At 41.5% G+C, this 24,702-nt stretch overlaps 1 protein-coding gene across 1 annotated transcript in view; it reads right to left on the bottom strand.

Moving 5' to 3' along the window:
- AOAH (acyloxyacyl hydrolase) overlaps positions 1 to 24,702 on the bottom strand; it is a 248,111-nt gene that overhangs the window by 63,506 nt on the left and 159,903 nt on the right. Inside the window, exons 12-13 of the mRNA XM_075557546.1 lie at positions 14,371 to 14,462; positions 1,045 to 1,127 (exon numbers count right to left, since the gene is read on the bottom strand). Of these exons, the coding sequence (XP_075413661.1) occupies positions 1,045 to 1,127; positions 14,371 to 14,462 (175 nt within the window). The remainder of the gene's footprint in view (positions 1 to 1,044; positions 1,128 to 14,370; positions 14,463 to 24,702) is intronic.

Here is a 24,702-nt window from a genome sequence, read left to right as displayed (position 1 = left end):
ATGCTGTGTTATGAACACTGTTGGGGCAGCGTCAGGAGTGAGAGTCAAGAGTGCCAGCCAAGGCCGAGGTGTAGTACCTTCCCAGGCTTAGGACGAAGCAGGGGCCACACACACACTCAATATTCTCCATGTCTGCATTATGGCAGCACAGGACGTTGCCTGGGGACACATTACAGACCAAAGGGTTTTTATTAAAACTTGGGTCCATGCACCAATTCTGGGTTGAGAAGGGGGATTGAGATCCACAGAGGTAAGAGGCAAACCAAGAAGACACCGAAGCCTGGGAAACCCAGAATCTGGTTTCAGGAAACCTGCCCATCTCAACAACTCTCTGAAAATGGCTTCCTTTCTTATAAACTCAAAATCAAATTTCTGTGGACATGTTTTCAATGAATATATCCACCCATGGTTGAGAGTTGTTACAAGAAACATCCCAAGGAGACAGCTTGCACTTAGAAACACTTTGCTTACATTTCCAGCCCCAGAACGAAGGTGGAAGCCCTTTGACCAAAGGGAAGGGCAGAGCCTTTGCCGTGGCCCTGAGTAGGTTTCGGGCATTGCTCTTTCCGGCCTTGCCTCCTTGAATGCTGCACGCCATGGTCTTGATAGGGTTTTGCTGCTGGATGACCTGCCCTTTCCCCTGGGGCCCACGAGTCTTGTTTGGATCGCTCCTAGTCACTGGTCAGTCCACTCTGGCCTCACGCGTGTCAGAGGACAACCGTGCTCCACAGGGATGGAACGGTTTCATGGTTGGCAATAGCTCTCCAGACCTTTATTTTGAAGCACGTTGAGTAGACTTGAACTTCTAATTTTTTTTAAATCACAGCCAAGTACATAACCATCTGCACCATTCAGGGAATCCTGGTCTTTGCTGTAGGCAAAAGGGAAGTCCAGGCTGATCTCCCCAATGGGGAATAGGGCTAAGGAGAAGAGCGGTTCAGTTACCCTGGGATCCTCGTTACCTAACTCTCAGCTGCTTTTGTATTTTATAAAAGAGCATCTGCCATGAAAGAAGGGGACAAGTGTCAATGGAGAGCTACATACCATTTTTTGAAATATTTTGGTAGTCTCTGTGATTGCAGCGGTTTCTTTTCCGTAAACGAAGATAAATAGAGTCTTCTTTAATTCTGAAACAAATATGCGCAGATATTTAATGTTAAGACAATCCTCTGATAAAGTTAAAAAACATATTTTCAGTATTATGATTTTTAAAATATGGTGGAAATTAATGAAGAAAATTAAATCTTTGCAGACATACTTTCTCTGAACTATCAACCCATTTCTGAGAGTTGTTATAAGAAACAGTCCAGTGACATTGGGCCTTGACTCAGTATTCCCTCAACACAAGAACACTGTTCTAACAATCCAGCATTCTGTGATGCTCACCTACCTGACATGATTGCTGAAGACAAAATGAGTGCATAAGTAAATGTGGTGAAGAAAGCTGATGGTGCCTGGCTATTGAAAGATATGGCATCTGGAGTTTTAAAGGCTTGAAGATAAACAAGCGGCCATCTAGCTGAGAAGCAACAAATCCACATGGAAGAAGCATACCAGCCTGTGTGATCATGAGATATTGATAGGATCAGGTACCAGGCATCTAAGACCCAGAACAAAATCATACCCAAGGTGAATGGGGGGTGAGGGCATGGAGTGAAGACCCAATGCCCATCTGTAGACAATTGGCCATTCCCCTCCAGAGGAGTCACAGGTAAGAAATGAGCCAGTCAGGGTGCAGTATAGCACCGATGAAACACACAACTTTCCTCTAATTTTTTGGTGCTTCCTTCCCCCCACTATCATGATCTCACTTCTACCTTATAAAGTGGATTAGCCCAGAGCATGCACACTGCTACAGATAAGAGCCCACAACACAGGGAATCCAGGAGAGATAAACCCCTCAGGGTCAACAATGAGAGTAGAGATACCAGGAGGATTAGGGGAGGGTGGGGGGAGAAAAGGGGAATTGGTCACAAGGATCAACCTATATATAACCCCCTCTCAGGGGGACGAACAACAGAAAAGTGGGTGAGGGGCAACAGAGGATGATGCAAGATATGAAAATAATAATCTATAATCTATCAAGGGTTTGTGAGGGAAGGTGGGCACGGGAGGGAGGGGGAAGAAATGGGGAGCTGATGTCAGGGGCTCAAGTGGGAAGAGAATGCTTTGAAAATGATGATGGCGGCATATGTGCAAATGTGCTTGATGCACTGGAGGAATGTATGGATTGCGATAAGAGATGTAAGAGCCCCGAATAAAAGTATTTAATAATAAAAAAGTAGTAGTTCAGTAAAGCAGGTTGCATCTATGTGGTGAGAGTATTGCTAAAGATATAGTTTTACTTTTTTGGAAATAAGTGGTTTCTTTTCTTTTTGTGCCATGTATACAATTTCATCATTCAATCTTTTTAAGAAGAGTTGTGCAATCATCCCTACAATCAAGTTCAGGCATTTCCTTCTCATGCTCATTGATGTTACCCACCCCAAACCGTTCCCTGCCATGCCTCTTGGGGGAAAGACCTCACAGCCACCACGTCCCTTCTGACTCCCAGGCCAGGACTGCCTCTGTGACTTTCAGAGCCTCGCACTTCTTACAGGAGTAGAAAGCCCTGTCTTTCTCCGTGGACCTTGTGGTCAGCAGCCCGATTTGTACCCACTACTCTAGCAGGGCTCCTAGGTCGTTACTGCCGCTACAGACTCATCTAGCCTGGTTTTTATGAACAGAAAATCACACAAAATATCAACAGGAAGCAAGCAAACAAAGAAAACCCAACAGCATTGACAAAACGAAACAAAAAAATTTAATAAAAAAGAAAGTAGAAAATAGGAAACACAGGGATAATTTTAAAGTGGGTCACAAGGGAGACCAAATGCAAAGGTGTTAAGCTTTGCCCTAGCTGCCTCTGCCATGTGCACTTTACAATGCTGTCTGTTTCGTTGCACGGCTATGTCGCACCCCTGGACCGCGTCAGAAGTGGCTCCCCGGAGGCTTCATCCATGTGGGGACCCTGCATGTGAATTTTGGGCATTCACTGTCATCCATAGTAGTCCGCAAACCAGGGGGTCCCAACTTAAGCTCTGAATTGAAGTTTAATTTAAACCCCCAATCCTTTAGAGTTGGATTTCATTATGGACAGTCCTTAGCGCACACAGGCTGATGTGCTTCTTCCAGGTGGGCTTAGTTGACGCCTCACGTAGAAGGTTGCTTGTTTGAAGACAGGCCTTAACATCCCAGATGCTTTCTTTTTGATAGCTGGGGAAACCCCCTGGTTTTTACACGGTACTTTGCTATTGCACCTGTATCTTCAGAATTCTCTCCAGGAGGGCAAATATCAAGTAGGGCCATGTCATACGAACGAACTGGGGTTAGATTCTAACCACAGAAAAATGAATGGATTTTTTAGTTCTAAGTGTGATTTAAAAAAAACCCATTCATATATTTATGGTTTATAAATGTTTTTTATATGTTTGGGGGTTACCAGGAAATGGATTGGATTTCATGGCAACTGCTTTTTGTCTCTCTGGATTCGGTTTGTCCTGTGAACAGATTCATTAACTGTCATTCTAGAGGGGTCTCTAAAGGGAGAGAATAAATGCTTGTATTCAATCTGCTGTCTTAACTCACAGTCCTGAATGAATACTTTATATACTGCATTGTTTACAACTTTTGCTTGGATTATTTTATTATATTTTGAAAAGGCAGATGGGAAATGGACATTTGATCTGAGTTCAATACTAAAATAATTTCATAGTCAATCAAGAGAAAATGTTTTCCCCTTTGGGAAATTAATTATTATCAGTGCTTAGCCATAAATGTATTTTTTGTTTATTTGTTTTTAATTGGAAGGATTACTTTATTTGATGTAATTTCTATATAGCTTGGTCTCATTATCTGAGACTTTTCATTTTGTTATATATATATTTTTTACTGTTTTGGGCCATAAATCTATTTCTGATAACTCTAAAAATATAATTTATATATCATAATGGTATTTCACTCATGACCTGCTAATGAAAAGTAAATATTGTGGGCATTAATATTGTAGATACAGTTAGTTGCACCATTAAGAGAATCTAGAACTATTTACAATAGATAAATAGGTTCACTAAAACTTTTGACTAAGGATTGCATCTAGAATTTTGGGTGGGAGGCTTCTATACTCAGCACTTAAAAGTGTTCCACATAATCAAAGAAGCTGTTTTCTTTCATCTGGAAAATGTTCATTCTTCACTCACATATGTAATTGCTCAGATGCTAGGAATTGAATTTCTCATGGAGGGCTAAAAAACAATATCACGCTAGAAGCAGAAAATATTGAGGTTGTCAAAGATTCTATGTTGCTTGGAGAGAGCCCATAGAGCTAAGAAACCAAAGCTAAGAAATCAAATGGTATATTGAATTGGGCAAATCTACAGCCTAAGGATGCTTTAAAGTGTTAAAAAGCAAAGATGTCACTTTGAAGACAAAGGTGAGACTGAATCAATCCATAGTGCTTTCAACCACCTCATATGCACTAGTAAGCTGGATAATGAATAAGGAAGAAGACTTGATATCTTTGCATTATGGTCTATGAGTGGACCATCACAAATAATATAAGCAAATGGAAATTGTTGAGTCAGACAGAATGCCCTTGGGGAGAAGCAGTAGACAAGTTTTCCAAGAGTCTTTGGGTATCATTATAGTTTTGACCCCGTTAGATAAACTAAGGGTGACATCATTCAAGTAACAGTGATCAGGTTCTGGTTACATTTCTGAGACTTTTTTAAAAGGACCATTTTATTGGGTGCGCTTATAACATCAATTGTATCAAGCATATTTGTATTTATGTTGCCATCATCATTTTCTAAACATTTTATTGATATTTGAGCCTTTGGTATCAGTTCCTCTTTTTTCCCCTCCTTCCCCCCTCCTTCCACCTTCCTGAACCGTTGATAAATTTATAAATTATTGTTGTTTTTGTGTTTTACACCAACCGCTGTCTCCCTTCACCCACATTTCTCTTGTTTGTCCCCCTCAAGCAGTGGGGGGGGGGCTAGGGTTATGCATCGATCATTTTGATTGGTTCTCCCTTCCTCCTCTCCTCCCTCCCACTTTCCCCCTACCCTCCTGGTATCACTACTCCCACTTCTGTTCCTGAGGGGTTTATCTGACCCGATTCTGTGTGTTGTGAGCTCTTATCTGTATCAGTGTACATGCTCCAGTCTAGCCAGAACTGAAAGGCAGGACTGGGATCTTGATAGTGGGGGCTGAAGAAGGCTCAAAGAACCAGAGGAATATTGTGGGCTTCATCGGTGCTATACTGCCGTCTTTATAGTGTGTGCATTGCCTTGTTTGGGTATAATTTTTAAGGTTCCTTTGGCTGAGTGTTAGGGAATCAGTTCCCTCCACGACTGAGGCTGGGAAGGATAACAGCAGGGTGAGTGAGGGAAGAGTATTAACACTTGGAGTTAAGGCTTATGACAGGCGGATAGAGTAGGATCAAACCCGATAACTTAAAGAAGAGAAAGGCTCTCTCCAGGAACTGCTTTCGCTTGGAAGTTTGAAGAAAAGTTTAGACAATTTTCTTTTTGAAGTAGTGGGGGTCCGTTCCACATGGGGCCAGGAGGAAGGATTAAAGATTCCTTCCACATATTTGATGCTAGCCACACCCCAGGATCCTGTGTAACCTGTAGGGTTCATGGATCATAGAAGAACCAAGATTGCAGCCCCACGAAACAAAAGCAGACTATTCAGAGTGGTTTGTTGTGCTGTCACGGCAATGTGCTAATTATGCAGAGCTACGTGAGGGTGCAGTGAGCACACTGCTCAGCTGGTAACTGAAAGGTGGGTGATTCAAACTCATCAGCCCTTCCATGGGAGAAAGATGGACAACCTGCTTCATAAAGATGTGCAGTCTTGAACGCCCTGTGGGGGCAGTTCCACTCGATCCTATAGGGCTGCTAGGAGTCAGAATTGCCTTGATGGCAGCGTTATTTTATTTTTAAGGGTCTGCAGGGGAGAGGAACCCCTACAAGGGTGTCCCGGGGGTTCTGACAGGAAAGCATTAACAGGGCAGCATGATGGAATTTGAATTTGCTGTAGCAAAGTCGAACAAGGAAACAGACTGAGGGACACTGTGTTCAATAATTCATGAGCTGCTGGATCCAGACCAGTTTGCTACCTGTTAAGTTAACCTCCCACTCAGCTGTCTTCCTCTGCAGTGCCCTGAGCTTGAACCTGTTAAAACTCTTTCCATCCCAACTTTTCCCAACTGAAATAGGACTACACTGGACTCGAGGCTGCTCTATCAGAGTAAATATTACATTTGAGTAAAGCAGAGATGTATGACTTTGGATGTTTACAAATTGAAAAGATCGGGTTGTGACCTAGAAAAAGATTGTTTTAATAACCTACACAGCATCAGAGGGTGCTCTGTGGGACACTAGGCTTCTTGGTATATCTCTCTCCCATAAACACGAGCCTCTACACAGTTTCTATATAACTCCGTTGTCAAATATGTTTAGGGACTGCTTCACATTATGCCTTCTTTTAGAGGTAAGTGTACACAGATTTTTGGGGACACAGTACAAGCCCTGCACTAAATCATTAGATAAACCTGCTTCCACATATTTAAGCCAGTATTTCTAAACTTTGTCTGACCTTGGTCTCTTTCCATAATGTGCGCAGTACCTGTTCATCAGCCGGTTGTACTGGAAGATATACCCCTTGTAGCCTGTTGACCAGTACCACCGGTGTTAGTGGAGAAAGGCCCGATGGTTGACTGCTGAAAATTCGTTCAGGAATAGCCTATGGATCATGGCAATATAGAGCTGGAAGATGAGCCCTTTAGGTTAGAAGGTGCTCAGAATACACATAAGGATATTTCTGTACCCACCATTAAGATGGTGCAGGATTTGGCAATCTTTCGTTCTGTTATTTCGCCACCTGCCAGAGCAGACACCAAGCACCAGCGAGTACCCTTTAACCTCCTGTGGGTCCGTGTTCTTCAGAACAGTTTTTGAGGAAGATTTGTAATTATCTCTGCGATCTGTATTTTAGTATTCTGATGGTCTAAAACCTTGGGTAGTGGATTATAAGAATTCTGGCAGAGGAATGTTGGGATTTCTCACTTACTTTGACCACACTAGATTGCAAAATTCCATCACTTTGGACAAAAATGAACAACGAAGTTTGAACCGTCCGTTGACTAAATTTACTTGTTAGCCGCTAGATCCTTTATTTTTTCATTGAGTCGATGATGCTCCTTTTAAATTCATTCCATTTAATTAGTTGTATGGCTATTTGACTATATAATGAATCATGCTACTTTCTTTTAGAACATTTGTTCTAGGGCATTCTAAGAAGTCCAAGAGTTTTAAACTCTAATGATTTACTTTTATACAAATCACATTCGGTAACAGTGTAACCGATGATTCCATTCATGCTATTCATGCATCTCCTGCCTTGCACTCAGTGTTTCTCCTAACATGTATTTCCTGCAAGTTCGATTTGTTGTATGCAATTGGAAAACTCATATGGAGGATGTTGGCAGGTTACAAAGCACCTTACAAATGTAAAGTGACATCAAAACGAACATCCGGCCATTCTTGTATCGAGCACCTACTATGTGTCAGATGCTGGGGCTATCAGGAAGGTCCAACCCGATTCCTGCGCTCAAGACGCTCAGAGTCTGGGAGTGGGGTAGGGAGGTGAGGGGTGACAGTCAATAAACAATTGCAACAAGTGAAGTGCCATCAGAATTAAAGGGCACAGTAAGGGCACAGCAGAGTCCTCTCATTGAAAAAGTCTGAATCTTGGGAGGCGGTCCAGTCAGTCTCAGAAGCCCACAGTGGTATGCAGGCTATGCTCTATAGGGTCACGATGAGCCAGAATTGCCTCCGTGTCTGCGTTCCCCCTTTAGAACTGGGAGTGTGTGGCGTGCCCACTAGTACAGTCTGTTGCTACTGCTTTGCTTTATAGCTGGATGGTAGCGGTTCTATTCTTCCCGCCCCCTCCTTTTTCACCGTCAGTACAAATGTCAACACAATTAAAGGCAAATAAGATGTTAGTATTATTATAAACTGATCTTTACTTTGTGGGCTCCTGAAAGGGTCTGAAGGCACCTCTCCAGGGATCAACAGGTCACAGTTAAGGACCATAGTTATAGGCTATATTCCATTCTAATCAGCCTCGCCCACTCCAGATGACCAACTCTCTGGATAAGTACTTGCTTTGCAAAATGTAATTAGAAGAAGACTAATCATTAGCAATTATATCACATGTAATTTGTGAATAATGGATTCAATAAGGTTATTAAGCCCATTAGTGTTTAGTAGTTACATGCCTTTTAAAAAATATGAAATTAGGTTAGCAAATCATATCTGCAAATCCTTGTTCTCCAATTTTCTGTTTTTAATTCCCCCAAAGACTTAGCTTGAGTCATACATTACTTTTCAAAATTGTTCTCTCATCTGTCTATTAGGTGGGAGAGAATAGATAACCTTTAGCGTTTGGATTCTAGGACACGTCTCATCACAGGTGTGTGATTAAATGTCCTTGGGTGGCTTTCCTGTATTACTAGTAACAATACCATCATCTGTCTGTTCCTGCGGTCTCCTATGTCTCAGACCCAATACAGTACATTTAAGGCAGAAATAGAGAGAATAACTTTGACTCTAGAAAATTCCACTAGATTTCCATTCGCTTAAGTTGACCCACTTACCCACTCGTAGCTCTCCAGCTTGGTATGGCAATGTGGGTAAGTGCTTTTGAGCCTTTGGGTTCCATGACTTTTAATGGCTGGCTTCATCTTTTTATTTCAGCTCCAATTGCTTCCCTGTTTTCCTCCCAGCCTCCCTCTGCTCAACAGCTCCTATTGCTTATCTCTATTGTTTAACACCTGCCACGCTCCACCAACTGGACTGCCTCCTGGTCTCCCTTCTGGAAGAAAGGGTTTCAGGTGGCCATAAATGTCCAGCTGAAGTACGGTTGGATTCAAGCAGTTATTATTTTTTTCTTTAGGGATTTGGGATCGCTTGTTTTCCTCTAGAAAGGTTGTTGGGGAGAAGAAAGATAAAGGGCAATCATGGGGTACCGCTTTTATTTAGAAGTACCTGACCAAGTACTCAGTGTCACACAATGTAGAGCTTCCTGGGCCTGGCCTGTCTTTGTGGCATAGTAACCTGACCGCTGGTACATGCACTTCCAAGAATGTTGCAGGCCCAGACCGATCCGTTTAGCAGCTCCTTGTTGCAAGGAAGGCACTCTGGTGGTGCCGTGGTTATGACTATGGCTGTTCACGTCAAGGTCTCCAGTAGAAATGACCAGCCACTCCGTGGGACACAGACGGCTTTGTGCTAAAGAGCAGCAGTCTCAGAAACTCTCAGGGGCAGTTCTCCCCTGTCCTATGGCGTTGCTATGAGCTGCCGTCGACTCGATAACAGTGCATTTATTTGGTTGTTTGTGTGGCTTGTCTCAAGGAACAGGCTCGGAAAGGATGAAAAAGAAAACCATATTTCCCCCCAATGTTCCTAAATCAAGTAGCATCATAAACATGTTAGCCTGTTCCCATTGACCTTGCACATTGAGGAGAACTTCAACATTCATCTGCCCCAAGTCAACTTGATTATATATGAGAATGATGACTGTTTCACTGGGGCCACCCAGAACTAGAACTTTTGTTAATCTAAACCCAGTCTTCTCCCACTGTCCCATTCTGATTTATTGGCTTTTTTCCCCTACACCGTTGTTTTAGGAGCTAATCTAGACACCATACCATTTCATAGTCTAATCATATCAGGCTGTGCTGCACAATCAGTTCCAAAACATTTTCTTCCTTCTCGACTTCCTTGATATCAGCTCTCCCTTACCTTCCCCTCCCATTCCTTACTCCCCCACCCCAGGGACCCTTATTCTAATGGTTGGTTCTATAGATTCACCTTTCCTGGGAACCTTTCACCAGAACACAGAAAAACACATAACACAATCAAGAAGGCTACCCACAATGACAAAATACAACAAAGACAAACGCCAATATGAAAAAAAAGTCCATAGAAATTATTGAAAACCAGATCACGCACAGTGTATCAGAAGTGAGAACAAGTGACAAGGCTTTAACTGGTCAGATCGATTATTTTCATCTACTATCATTATCTCTCCTGTAATACGTTCTGTCTGATAAGCAGGTTAGTTTCATCCTTCAATTGTGGTTACAGGAAAATCACCAGAGGCCTTTTCCCTGTGTTGAACCTGCCGATGTATTTTGGGCTTACCCTGTCCTCCATACATAGCCTCTGCACACCAGAATCTCATCATTTAAGCTTTTATACTATTCCCTCCTTTGGATTTGGATCATGCATGTTGAGTGCTGTTGACATCTCATGTAGTTGGCTGCTTGGTTGGAAACAAACCTTTAAGACTCCAAAATACTATTCTATCTGATAGTTGGGCACCATCTAATTTCGTCACCACACTTTGTTATAACACCTATATTTTCTGCGTTTCCTGCATGAAGGTAAGTATCTATCAGGGCCATGTCCTAAGAACTAATTTTTCTTAGGTTGGAGCTAAGATTAAGTGCGAGCCCCAAGTCCATTCCTGAATCCATGTTCGCCTCAAAGACAGCCTTGTCAATTTATGGTAGAGAATCTTATCAATCATCTCTCTGGAACGTAAGGACCTTCTATTTATATTGTCATCAATTAGTTGATGTTAGTAATTTTAAAGCATTGTCGAGAGAGGGAGATGGAATAAAAGCAGGTTAACCACATATTGTAAAACCTGGATTATTCACTTGTATGGAATAAATCCTTATGTGACTAGACACTATCTGCACAGACAATGGGAGTTGGTGGTCAGGTTACACTTACAATAATACTCACTGACAATGTCAGGCACACGTCTGCCAGAGTAATACACGTCTTATTACAGCAACGAGGGCATTGACGTAGTCAGTCAATGTTAGTCCGCCTACTGACAGTTCAGTACTCTGAGTACAGTGTCTGTCTTCTGCTTCTTCATGCACCATGCAGTTTCAGACTTAAGTCCTCAATTTACAGGTGTGTGCAAGGTAGAGCCTATCTCATCTAGTGGGGTTTCCACATCACATCCCTCTAGTATGGTCTTTGGAGCTTGCTGTGCGCCTTGAAGATCCAGGGTTCATTGTCCCAGTGTTCTATGACACATGGCCTGAGTCCCCAGGGAGTATACAGGAACTCGGCCCCATGTGGCTTATCAGGAGTACAGTATCAGGAATCCCCTTGGAGGGGCCCTTGAAAAGGAGAGCTAGTCTTTTTCCCCGCTAGGAAGTTGGTTCTCCTCCTTTTTCTACCAACAGACATGGACTTCTCTTCTCCCTTCCCCTTCCAGACTTGATTTCCCCCATCACTCTGATAGAATGCCTGCCATTTGGGGTGGGTGTGGGGGATGGTCGTCATAACTTCGCATGGCAGCCAGTAGCAGTCATCCTATCCTCCCCCCATCTCAAAAATCTGATCCCAGCGGATGTGAGGACGCTTCCGCCAAAGTGGCCTTCAAGATATGCCAGAGAGAGGATGGTGCTTGGCTCAGGGCACCGGTCTGGCTCGTTGCCGAGTTGCCTGGGCCACCTGACCAGCAGACTGGTGCCCCGAGAGCCTGAGCCTGCTCCCCTCCTGGATTCATACAGTATTTATCCTTTGTGATTGGTTAGCTACACTCAGCATAATGGTTTCTAGATTCCTCCATGCCTGAGGTGTTTTATGGCTTCACCGTTGTTGTTGTTGTTGTTTTTAGGGTTGTATAGCATAGTATTCTAGAGTGTGTGTGTACACCGACTTTTTTAACCCATTCTTCTGCTGGGGATTTGAGCTGTTTCCAGCTCTTGCTATTGCGGACTGTGCTGTGATGAACACGGGAGAGCTTATGTCTGTTTGTTATCTGTTTCTGGTTTCTTTGGGGTGTATGCCCCGCAATGGTACTGCTGCGTGGTATGGTATCTCTATTGCCAGTTGTTTTAGAAATTGCCATATTGATTTCCACTGTGTGCTGTACCTATTTACGTGCCCACTAGCAGTTTATAAGAGTTCCAAGCTCGTCAAACCCATTTAGCATTTGTTGTTCTCTGTGTTTTTAAACGGGGCTACAGTTGTGGGTATTAGATGGCACCTCAAGATTTTGCTTTCGAATGAGAAGTCCTGCCTCCAGGACCTTTGGCATTGTTTCCCACCCTGGTACGCACATGTGGGACTTGGCCTCTTTAATTTAAATAGAATTTCCCTGCTGCACTAATTGCTTTTGGAGGGCATCTGAACACAAAGCACTATTTTCAATCTTTTTAAAACACCTTCCCTTCCTTCCCATACTTATAATGGTAATTTTCCTTGCTGCCATCCGGCACCTGGCTCCCAAGCTACCAACCTCATGGACGTATCTTTTCTGCTTTTGACCTACTTGATTGCTGTAGGAATCACATCTGGGGGAAAAAACTCAAAACAGTAACATGATTTTCAGGAATATCAGTTATTATTGACTTTTTTGAAGTCTGAGAGGCAAGAGAACAGATTTTGTTAATGTTGACTCAGCTGAAGAAACTAAGGATTTGCAAAACGAAGGGCTTATGTTTGCCTTTCCATGCAGGCACGTAATCTCAACGAGAGTTACAGTCGTCTTAAACAGGGCACATTACACTGTGAGGGGCAGAGCGTACACACGAAGAAGGAAAGGCACCATTTTCCCTTCCAAATGGCATATTTATTTGCTTTCACAAGGTGTGCTTTCAAAGATCACTTCTCATGCTCATGCATGAGGGTGACCACAGGCAACAGGAAGCACATACGAGCGATCCAGTTGAATAGCACACAGATCAAGTGCAACACTCTGGAGCTTATGCCAGTGTAGCTTATGATGATCCAGTCAGATAGAGTGGGGCTGCCACGGGCAGTTTCCCATGCAGTACTCTCATGAAGCAGACTGCTACATCTTTCTACTGTGGAGTGGCTGGTGAGCTTGAACTGACGTGCTTTCCTATCCTCCTTTAGGATTTCTGTATAAATACAAGTATGTTTTCATTAAGGTCGCCCCCCCACCCCCATCCTCAGCCTTTTGTCTACTTCATTCATCAGTACAATCTCCTGAATCCTGTTTGGGCCTGTTAATCTCCTCTTAAGAATAAATGGCTGTTGTTCTTTTCCGTGAACTCTTTCATCACTGAACCCTGTAGTCCCTGTTGAGACCTGTCCGTTGGCCTACATACCTGGTATTACCTTTATTTATGCATTTGTCTCATCTTTCCTCTTGATAGCAAGTGATGTCAGAAATAGGAAAATATTTATTTCCATTAAAACATCCATAGCACCTTGCTCTTGTCAGAGTAGTGGTAAACATTCAAAAATATTTTTAAATGAATGATTAAGGATAATGAATGACCCAGGTGTTATTATTACTCAGGTGTTAAATGCCCTACATTAAATCTGAAAAATGGGTGGTAATACTATGATCAACTGCTTCTTGAGCATCTTGCTTTTTACAGATTCAGGTAAACCCGGCCTGGGCATCATGGCCCTCACCACAGCTTGTCCCACAGTTCCCACACCTTTCTAGTCTTGCTTCCTCAGTCAGAGAGGGCTTCTTGATTGGTTTTATTCTGCCTTGAGAACTAAAAAAACCAAGTCAAACAAAAACCCCACCCTTACTTCTTTTATATAAGGAAACCACTCATCTACCACATTTCCTTCTTGTTGAGTTTTATAAATATTTGGGGGTTATTGGAATTTACCTATCATTCTTGAGACTTTCCACCTTATCAGCACCACAAGCCTTCTACCTCATCGGCATCATAGCAAGCTGAGTTGTGTCTCATTCAAACTCCTAGTGCATTTTGTCTCCCTAGACATTCCAAACATTAAAGCTATGGCAATTCTCGAGTCTACAACCTCAAGACGTCTCGATTATTTTCAGTCACTGTTGTTGATAGCTATTGAGTTAGCTCTGAGTCCTGGTGGCCTTGTGCATAACAGACCAGAACATCACCCAGCCCTGTACTATCTGTATGATCATTGATATTTTAGCCATTCACAAATACTAACTTCTCCCAGCAAAAACATCAAGTAAACTTCTTTGCCCCTTGAATCGGAAACGTTCAGGGATGATTTTGAGTATTTTCCATCAGGGGTGCATGACAGAGCACCTGCAGTCTGGGTAGCACCTTCTTTTCAGAAACTACGGTAAAAGACAATTTCAATTACAATCCACAGTATGACAAATTCCACATCAGTGGTGTGGGCTGTTGCATGTGGTTCGTGTTCTAGAAAATTTTAAAAAATAATTCTCATTCCAATATGTTGGCGATCAGTCCCAGCTCCGATTCTTTCAAACCTATTGAAATGCTTGCAGGTTTGCAAATGCACATACCGAGTAGTAGAGTCCAGAAATCCTGTAGCTCCTGAGAGATGGGGCCAGTTGAATTCATCAGAAAGAGCTGTTGGTAAGCTGAGGAAGGATCTCTAAAGAAAAAAGTAAGTGGTGATTATTAGAATGGGTAATTTGCTTTGTTCAGGTAAGCTTATCCATTGTATAGGCATTATTTGCTCTCTCTCCCATCTCTATTATGCTATTAGAGTCTAATAGCAGATGCCTCTTAATGTCAACCGTCCTCACATAATCAACATGATTTATGATCTGATTCTGGCTCATCTCCGTGAAAGGTGTGTACCTCCTGGGCATCTCATACATTTGAGAGCGATGCTTCAATGGACCCGTAAACTTTCCACTCTTAACTTCTCTGAGATCTTCTCTCTGTTTTAGGTTTGATGATCAGAAAGTCAATTGACTGAAAAATAATAGCATCCAAACCCCTAGCAAAAATGTCTTCCTTGAGTTAAAAGATAGGCCCCCAAAACAATAAGGTAATGCTTTCTGACCTTTTGGGGGTATAAAACACCTGAGAATCTAATTGTGGTTTCTTTCCATACAGACATGCACATATATTCATTTTGGCCAAGATTTCTGGAGATTCATAGGCTTTCTGAAGCTCTCTTACAAACTGGAATTTAAGAACCCCGGGCATGGCACATTGACACAACAGGATGCAGTCGATCCCCATTTCGAAGGCGGGTGCAAAAATCACAGGGAAAATGCTGTCATTTCAGTTCCCTTCTTGTTCCTTTTAAAATGTATTCTGGGTTAAACCCCCTTGGTGGCTAATCTTTCTAGAAAAAGTTTATCTAACATGATGTGTTCAGAAATTTCTTGCCAGGTTTAGCAAATAAAAATGCAAGATGCCCAGTTACATTTGAATTACAGGTAAAGGAAGAAAAGAAAAATTCAATATAAGCATGTTTCGGGCAACATTTGGGACATATTTATACTAAAAATGTTTATCTGACATTCAAATGAAATTTCCCTTCTTGGAGTTTATCTGAGAACCCTAAACTCTGAAATCAAATACCACACTTTTGTCTTAGCAAACAGGCAGTTCATTAACCACCTCAATGCCTGATTGCATGCAGCACTTTCATGTGAGGATTGAAGGACATCTACTCCACCCTGCGTCTGTTTTTCTCCACATTGAAAACTCATGCCCACTTTGGATGAATATGAAAACCTCAAACTTTCTTTTAATGTTATTTTTAAAATTAAAAATAAATTAAATAGCCCACAAATCTATAATCAATTGATTTTTCAATAAGGATAGTAAGCCTATTAAGTGGCAAGGAATAGTCTATTTTATCGATAGTGTTTCCACAAGCAAAAGAATGCAGGTAGGAGCCATGCTTACAGCATATACAAAAATCAGCTCTACCTGAAACAAAGGCTTAAATGTGAGAACTAAACCACAAAACTCTTAGGAAAAACAGAGTGTGGCTTTGAGACGTACTTTTTAACAATGAATTCTTAGCTAAGACACCAGAAGCACAAGTAGCAAGAGACAGATTCCTAAAAACACAATCCCCATCTCAGCTCGCCCAGACAGACAAATGGGATCATTTGTGAACAGGGAGTCTCTGTCACTATCATCTGGCGACTCTTTCAACCTTAATTCAAAACTGTTCCCTCCGATGACTGTTTAATGGAAAAGCAGAGTACAACAAATTGGAGGATTTTAGGGCTTAGATTAATGTTCTACTACAAAAAAAAGTCTTCTCTGTGAGTCCACTAGGCCAATATTTAATCCAAAGCAAAAATGAGAAGACAAGGGGCCAGGGAAGCTACCGTGTAGGACACAGAACAACCAGAATGCATTGAGATTGTTGATATCATGTGAAAAATCTGTGTCAAAATTATCAAAGGGGAGCCTATCTAAACTTTGACCCCCAAACACAAGAAAACATTATTTTTTAAAAACCCACAATGAGATGCCGCTTTATCCACAGTATAATATTTGATTAAAAAAAGGAAATTAACAGATGTTGGTAAGGATGTGGAGAAATTAGAACTCTGATTCTTTACTGATGGGAATGTAAATGGTGCAGCTGCTATGGAAAAATATTTGATTTCTACCCCAAAAAGTTTATCATAGAACTACCGTATGACCCAGCAAACTAGATGTAAGATGGAGCTTTAAAATATTTGTGGAAAAATTCCATTATCTTTTAGTTCAATTTTATTTGATAGTTTTGAAGCCCCCTATGTATCCAAAAAAATTGCAAGTATTAATGGAAATAGGAACCTGTACAGCAAAGTTCACCTTAGCCAACAAAGTGAAACAATGGAGACACCATCAACTGATGAACGGATATGCAAAATGTGATATGAGCCTAGAATGGAATATTTTTCAGTCATAAGATGAAGTCCTTACACATACTAGAACATGGATGAACCTTACAAAGTATGTCAATCCCAAGAAGAAAAATAGTATGGTCCCACTTATGTGAAATAGGTAAATGTAGTTAGAATCAGGGTGGGCAGAGGAAGGAGGGAGTGACTTTACTTAGGGAGCATTCCATCAATGTTAAAGATAGTGGTATATTTTGGAAATTGGTGGTGTGATGATTGCATAATATGAGGAACTTAACTGCCTGTCGGACTCTACAAATACAGAACGAAGAAACCTCAGTGACTTGGATATGACCAGATTGGAAATCATTTCCATATTCTCTCCAGCCTCCATGAGGAGGTGGTGATAAGGTTCTTGTCTCATGTAGGAGAAGATGTAATGCTGACGAAGAGGAGAAAACCAGTTGAGGAAATGGTAGGATATCTTATGTTGGTCGGTACAGTCTCCATGTTCCCAGCATCCCCCTGTGTAGTCTCTCTGGGACAGCCTCAATGGGCCTCAATTAACTGCGAGATTCTTACAATCCTACACACTGTTGAAGATGCCTCAGCCAACTCAGGAACAATTTCTATTTATTTTTTTTCTAAAACCTTTTTATTGTGAATTGGTAAACATTTAGAGCAAATCAGTTGTTCCTCTAACAATACATAAACATTGTGTTTCATGCCATGGATTACAATTCCTACAATGTAACAAAATCTTCCACTTCCTCCTTGTGCTTCCTGCTGCCATTTCCTGTTCCTTCTCTATCCTTCTGAACTTTGCCCTTGGATTAATGATGCCATCTTGATTCCAAATGGCTTATTATTCTACAGAATGCATACGTTAGTAGTGTTAATCTTCTTACAGATCTATCAGTTGTTTGGCTGAAAATTGAGTCATGGGAGTTAGTTCAAGGATCGCTGGTGATATGTGGGCTGTGCATTGGGCTGCTAACCACCAGGTCAGCAGTTTGAACCAATTAGGTGCTCCTTGGGAATAAGAGGAGGCTCCCTGCTCCTGTAAAGACGTATTGCCTCAGAAGCTCAAAAGGACAGTTCTACTCTGTCCGACAGGGTAACTACGAGTCACTCTCTATCAATGAATTTGGTTTGCTTTTGGGTGAGTTCAATTTCAAACCTAAAAGGTGACTAAGGACCAATGGCTTGGGAGTTCCACAGTTTCTATCTGATCTGTAAGCCTTTTTGATGATTTTGAATATTGACCCACAACCCCCTCTCCCCCTTATCTTTTCAGAGTTGTTGGTAGTGGGAGTCAGGTACTATCTAGTTCTTCTAGTCTCAGGGTCTTGAAGACTGATGTTCTCCTGGTCTATTCATTTATTGGAGTTATTACTTCCATGTGTCTTCAATTTCTTATCTCTTCTTTTCTCCAGACAGAGAGAGTCCAGTAGTTGTACGTTAGATGGTTGCTCATGAGGTTTTTTAGTAAAGTAGAATGTAGAACATTCACTTTCTGGATTATGTTATGCCAGTTGACATTGGGATGCCCTGAGGTCATGGTCCTGGACCCCCACACCCAGCTCATCATTCCTTCTTCATGTGTGGTTACGTCCAAAGAGTTTTCATAACTGTGTCCTTTGTATGCTTCACCATATTCATGGGAAAATTTGCAGCAAACATAAATACACAGGCACAAATATCCTTTGTCACACTTATGTATGTGTGCGCACACTCTTATTCTCCCTCTCATACCTACGGAGGCTGTGTGTTTACCGATGCCTCTACGCATAGATCACTGTAACTGCAGGACTGTGTGTGTAACAGTATTTGCCTCTGCCTTTCAATGCTTGAACTCCTCTCAGTGTCGCCTTCTGATTCCTTCATTTTCGCTGTCCTTCCTCTTGTTGTCTACTGCCATCCTCTTCACTCAAGTTACCTTCAAGCTGGTTTATGGGCCATCAGGATTTAAACTGGTATGGATAGAAGCTGGCACTACATTGCAGCTGGGACCAGGGAGAGTTTGCATCCTGCAGCTGGCTCTGGACTTCCTGTGCAGACCCAGCTACGTATATTTATCTTAATAATTTTTTAAACTTCAAAAAATAGAAAATTGTATTTTCCTGATTAAATGATGCAGACTTCACTTATGGTGCCACAGTGAAGTTTTACTGTGTGAAATTAGGGAAGATGTACTTTTAACGGTTTCAGTTTGAACATCTCTGATGGCTGCAGGAACATTATCCCATCGACCTCAGGAGGATCATTAGGAGAATCAAAAGGCATAGTCAGAGAATCAGGTTGGCAAGTAGGAAGCCCTACAGAATGTACAGCAGCCTGCGTAGGATGGATCACCTAGTGTCCCTTTCCAAATGGACTATTCAAGGTTTGAGAAGAGTAAAATTTATTGCCAGATAATAGCAAAGATGTGAGCAGACTAATAAAATGCCTTGGCATATTTCTTTCCTTGGTAAATGTGGTAGATAAAGATGAAAAATAGCGGCCATTAATAGCAAATGTTTTATAGACCCTAGCAAAAAGAGAACGTTTAAGTCATATCGCATTAAACACTAAAAGCCTTATCCATGCAGCATTATACTCAGGATAGTTTAGGCATTTAAGGCAGGGCAAATGCAAATTAAGATTTCCCCCATCAACTCCTGCTTATTCCTCTTGAGCATTTATGTTATCAGGAAGCATCTTAAATGTACCTTAAATGTACATATGTAGAAAGACTTGATTTGGTCTCAGAAAAAATGCTCTAATTTTTAAGAGAGGATAAGCATGCTTATTACTAAAAACAACTCAGTGATCCTCAACTCATCATTGTCTCATATGCTATGAGATTCTTCATTTTTTTTCTCTCTCCAAAGCTGGAAATCACCGTTTATAAGTACATTATAAGGCAGAAAGGGGAAAACAGTAAATATTAAGCCAATTGTGAGCATTGCTATATATTACCTTCTATTTATGACATAAACATGTTCTACATCATTATTGGCATGTACATTTTTGTGTGTGCAATAATTTCACTTGTCACTTGAATAGACTTTATTATTTCCCCCAAAAGTTTTATTGTTGTATAATTCACATATCATACAATCACATCTAGAAAAGTTGTACTAGTATCACCACATTCAGTTTTAGAACATTTCCTTCCATCCTGAAATCATCATTATTAGCTCCCCATTTCCCTTCAACCTCCCTGGTATACCATTAAGGAACACTTAGTCCAGCTACTGTCTCTATAGATTTACCTTCTGAATTTCTTATACAGAAAAACAGTACATAAAACAAGCATACAAAAAAAACATAGCAACAATGAAACAAAGAAATACCTCAAGTAATAAGAAAGCAGAAAATATTAAAAGCTAGGACAAATTTAAATGGATCATAAGGGGGTATCAAATGACAGGGTGCTACATTTTAACCTAACTCCACAAAAACATGTAGGCACATCAAAAACTTCACCACAAGAGAAAAATGAGAGCGTCTGCATTGAGAAAACATCTCTAGCAATGACACAATGGACAAGGGACTAATTGCTACAGTCAATAGACTTCCACAAAGCCTCAAAAAGAAAAAAAACAAACCATCCATTTGAAGGTGGGCAAAAGCCATAAGTAGACAATTCACTAGGGATGAAACTTCCACTACTAGGACTCTGATCTTTCCGGGCACAGATTAACCTTCATAGACCAAATGAGACAGATTCGATGTGGCAACCTCTGAAGCAAACTGGGATTTACCTCATAGTCACCTGTATCAGATGTTAAAAACTGACATACTCTTTCGAATTTAAGGTTGAAACACCCTAGTGAAGCGGTTCCCAACCTGTGGGTCTTGACCCTTTTGGGGGTCGAATGACCCTTTCACAGGGGTCATCGAAGACCATGGGAAAACACATATTACTGATGGTCTTAGGAACTGAAACAGTGCTGCTCTATCCATCTCCAGGCGGGTCCGCCCACATGCAGATCCGCCCACATACAAGTACCAGGCATAAAGACGGTTACCCATGCTACACCATGCTTCAAGACAAATTTCATTTATTTGTAATTAGAAATAAATATTTCACAATATATAATTACATATTGTTTTGTGATGAATCACTATGCTTTAATGATGTTCAATATGTAACAATGAAAATGCATCCTGCTTATCAGATATTTACATGACGATTCATAACAGTAGTAAAATTACAGTGATGAAGTGGCAATGAAAATAGTTCTATGGTTGGGGTCACCACAGCATGAGGAACTGTATGAAAGGGTCCGGGCGTTAGGCAGGGGGAGAACCACTGCCCTAGTGTGAGAAGAAGCAGATGGCTGCTATCCTCCAATGATGGCAGGTGGTTGTTGGACTTTGGTTTGAATATCTTACTTCGATGCTGCCCAATGAATGATGGCCCAGGACTCCTGTCCACTTACTTGCTTTCTTATGACATGTATTAGTCTAGTAGACATGGTTCTGCTATTGTAAATGAGTGTTGATGGAAGTTTTGCTCTATCATCAACCCCTATTTTTCATGTAAATAGTGTCCAGTCACTTAAGGGTTTAATCAATATAAGTCAACAATTCATGAATTGTCCAAAGAGCTGGCTTATACATGTATAATTTCATTTTCTCAACAGTGTTTTAAATTCTATACCATTGGCTAAGCTCATGACACTATAAATGGAATCACCTTATGCTCCGGGGGCTTGATTTATAATGTTCTCCAACATATAATGATATCTCTAAAGTAACTCTGAGACATATAAACCATCGATATATGAATGGATATTGGGCTCACGCTGAATTCTAATCCCATTTTTAGGACAATTAGTTCTTATGACTTGGCCCTATTTGGTACTCACTCTCATGAAGAGATCACTGAAGACATGGGTGCTATAGCAAAGTGTGGGGAAAAAACAGATGGTGCCCAACTATTAGAAGCATAGTGTCTGGGGACTTAGGCTTAAAACTACAGCTGGGCAAATTTATAGGGTTGGTAAATAGTGAAACTGAGATCTGAAGCCAGGTGCTGCTGGATCTAGTAAGGGAGAGATTTCCTCAGCTTTAATCACCCATTTGTATTCACCTCCCACTTCTTTCTCGAACTTCCAACGCTCATGGAATGACAAGATGCAGCTGAGATGGTTATTGTGAAGGAGTCTTCCTGATTTCCCTCAGGCACTCTATTAGTCAAATAAACAAATAAACCCAAGTGTTGTCATTATCCTTCTTCCTTCATTACCCTTGTATGGAGGCGATGTCTAACTTATGAGGAGTGGAGGATGAATATTTGTTAAGGAAACACTGTAGGTTCCTGACAGAAACACCCCACTCAGATACTTCAAGGACAATACACACTATACTGCTCTGGAGGGTTTATCTTCCAGTAGGACCTGGCAGATGAACTTCTGGAAGAATAAACAAACAAAAAAATCACAAATTCACTATTTATAACAACCCTTTATAGGGTTTCCAAGCCTGTGAATCTTTATGGGATTAGCTAGTCTCCTATATTTCTCTCAGAGCAGCTGGGGGTTTTAAATTCTCAATTTTGTGGTTAGCAATCGGTACTTACTTGACAGGACTGGAAGAACAGGGAGGGAATAGACCATTTGGTTTCTGCCGTTGCCATTGTAAGCTCAACTAGAGCAGATTGCTATGTTCTCCCCAGCTAATGCTTCCACATGAATAACTTCAGGAAAGTAATTAACCTCTGTGAGTTTGATTTGGAAACTTCGAAGTCCCATATTTGAGAACAGCGAGATGAGTCTCACATGGGAGACGGTGACTATAACCTCACGTTGGGAGAAGCAGTCCTTTAATTCACTAAACATACATAGCTATATTGTTGGCTGATAGCAAGCTGGCCCCCAACTAAAGGCAGCCCTACAAACGGAGAGAAACTGCTCTACTCAGCTTCACCTCATGATGAGGTACAGATTATTGTGACCCCTAAAGTTTTCACGGCCTCGTTTTTGGAAGTCGATCACCTGACTTTTATTCCTAACTCATCTAGTTCAATTGAGAAGTTCCACTGCAATCTATTCAGCATCAAAGCAACATGGAGGCTTTGCTGATAGATGAGCGGTAGCCGTACACGAGGCATATTGGGGAGAGCTCAAATCTACGTATTTCTCACCCACATTAAGATGAGAAGTCTATCATCGAAACACCACCGCTGCCACGTCTCTCCACCATTTCTATCTGTGTTTCTATTTCTATCTCTATGTCTATGTTTTCCAAAGTGAACAATACCACCCCTGGGGGCTGGTGCTAAGACGATTGAGTGGAAACTATACGAACAGATACTTGTACTTTATCCTGGAGTATGGAGGGGGAGGGGCACTGAATAACTTTTTTTTTTTCTGAAAAGGGAGCAGAAGGTCAAATACGTTTAGAAACTTATGCTCTAGCTTAGACCAAGATGAAAGAGAACACATCCGACTCTTGCCTGTGCTGGGCCTGATGGGCCCCTCCCTGAAGCTTGCTGTCTGGAGGAGGCACAGTCAAGAAGCAATTCCCAGCTGGGTAACCTTGAACATGCTCCTTAGTCTCTGTGCCTGAATTTTATGATGTGTTGTTAGGGGCTGTCGACTTGGTTCTTGCTCATAGTGACCCTGTGTACGACAGGACGAGACCTTGCCCGGCCCTCCGGTGCCACCCTCGCAATGAGTCTTGTGTCTGAGAGCACTGTTGCAGCCATTGGCTGAAGGAATCTTGGAGGCTTGCCTCTCTTTGTTGTTGCTGTTGCTCCTCTACCTTACCAGTCCTTTACCTTTTCCAGGGACAACATGCCCAACGTACCGAAGAGGTCTCACCGTCCTTGCTTCTACAGAACCTTCGACCGCTCCTTCTTCCAAGACAGATTTGGCAGTCCATGGCACTCTCCCTGCTCTTTGCCAGCATCGCAATTCAAATGCATCTATTCTTCTTCAGACTTCCTTATTCAATGTGCAACTTCCACATGCATATGAGGCCATTCAAAATACTATGGCTTGGGTCAGGTGCACCTTATTTTTCAAAGTAACATCCTTGTTTTCCAACAGTTAAAAGAGGTCTTGCGCAGCGGATTGACCTAATGCAATGCGTCGTTTGATTTCCTAACTTCTGCTTCCAGTTAGTAAGAGGGAGGGAGGCAGGCAAAGGTGGGTATGAGAAAAACGGTTCAAGCATTGGTAACGCCCCAGGCAAAATCTCAAGACTAAAGTTCACTTTATTATGTCAAAGACCAAAAAGCAACACATAAAAATCCCAAACACAAAATATATCCATTATCAGTTGCCATGTAAGAGATGAAGTCTAAATTTAGGGCTTCCGGTATACGACATGCAAGTGTATCATTAATAAAAGTTATCCAGCTTCTAGGGGCCATTGCCTAGGAACCCTTGAACTTGAAATAACTCAGTAATTTTAAGGGAAAAGGAACAGCACTTCATCTTTTATCCATGCCAGTCTAGAAGTTTATGGAACACTTAAAACGTAGCCACATAAAAAATTCTAGGAAAAGCTAGCCAGTAAATATAAAGAGGACTGAATGGCAGGCAAGACTCCACCAAAATCTTTCATTATTTTGCCTGAATTTAGCTCTTTTTATTTATTTTTTACCTTGTCAGCTCTACTTAGCCTCTTCCTTTCCTCTATCTATTATTTATTACTTCAGCTCTCACATCATGATTTATTTATTCTATGAAGGGGCTTCGGGATGCTTTCTCTTGGTGCCACACCAAAGAAAGACGCCCTAGATTTATTGTACTGAAACCCATTACTTAGATAATTCCCCCTAGGGTGATGAGTGAGTGAACTATACCCAAATGCATGAAGACAAAACAAAAGTCCCTGAAGTTCAACTGTCCTGTTCTTCCACAAAGACAACCACAAGTCAATTCTTTTTTGGGTCAAGTGTAAAAAATTATTTCCTAAACCGAAAAAGAAAAATCTCCCATGGCCAGAAACAGAAACCAGAGATGCTGATCAGTCTACTCTTTGGGTTTCTTCGACTGTATAAATATTTGGTCATTTTAACCTAAAGCT

This window comes from Tenrec ecaudatus, chromosome 9 (assembly GCF_050624435.1).
Source record: "Tenrec ecaudatus isolate mTenEca1 chromosome 9, mTenEca1.hap1, whole genome shotgun sequence".
In the NCBI taxonomy this organism is placed as follows: Eukaryota; Metazoa; Chordata; class Mammalia; order Afrosoricida; family Tenrecidae; genus Tenrec; species Tenrec ecaudatus.
The sequence above is the reverse complement of the archived record's forward strand: the minus strand, read 5'-3'. Positions and strand labels throughout refer to the sequence as shown.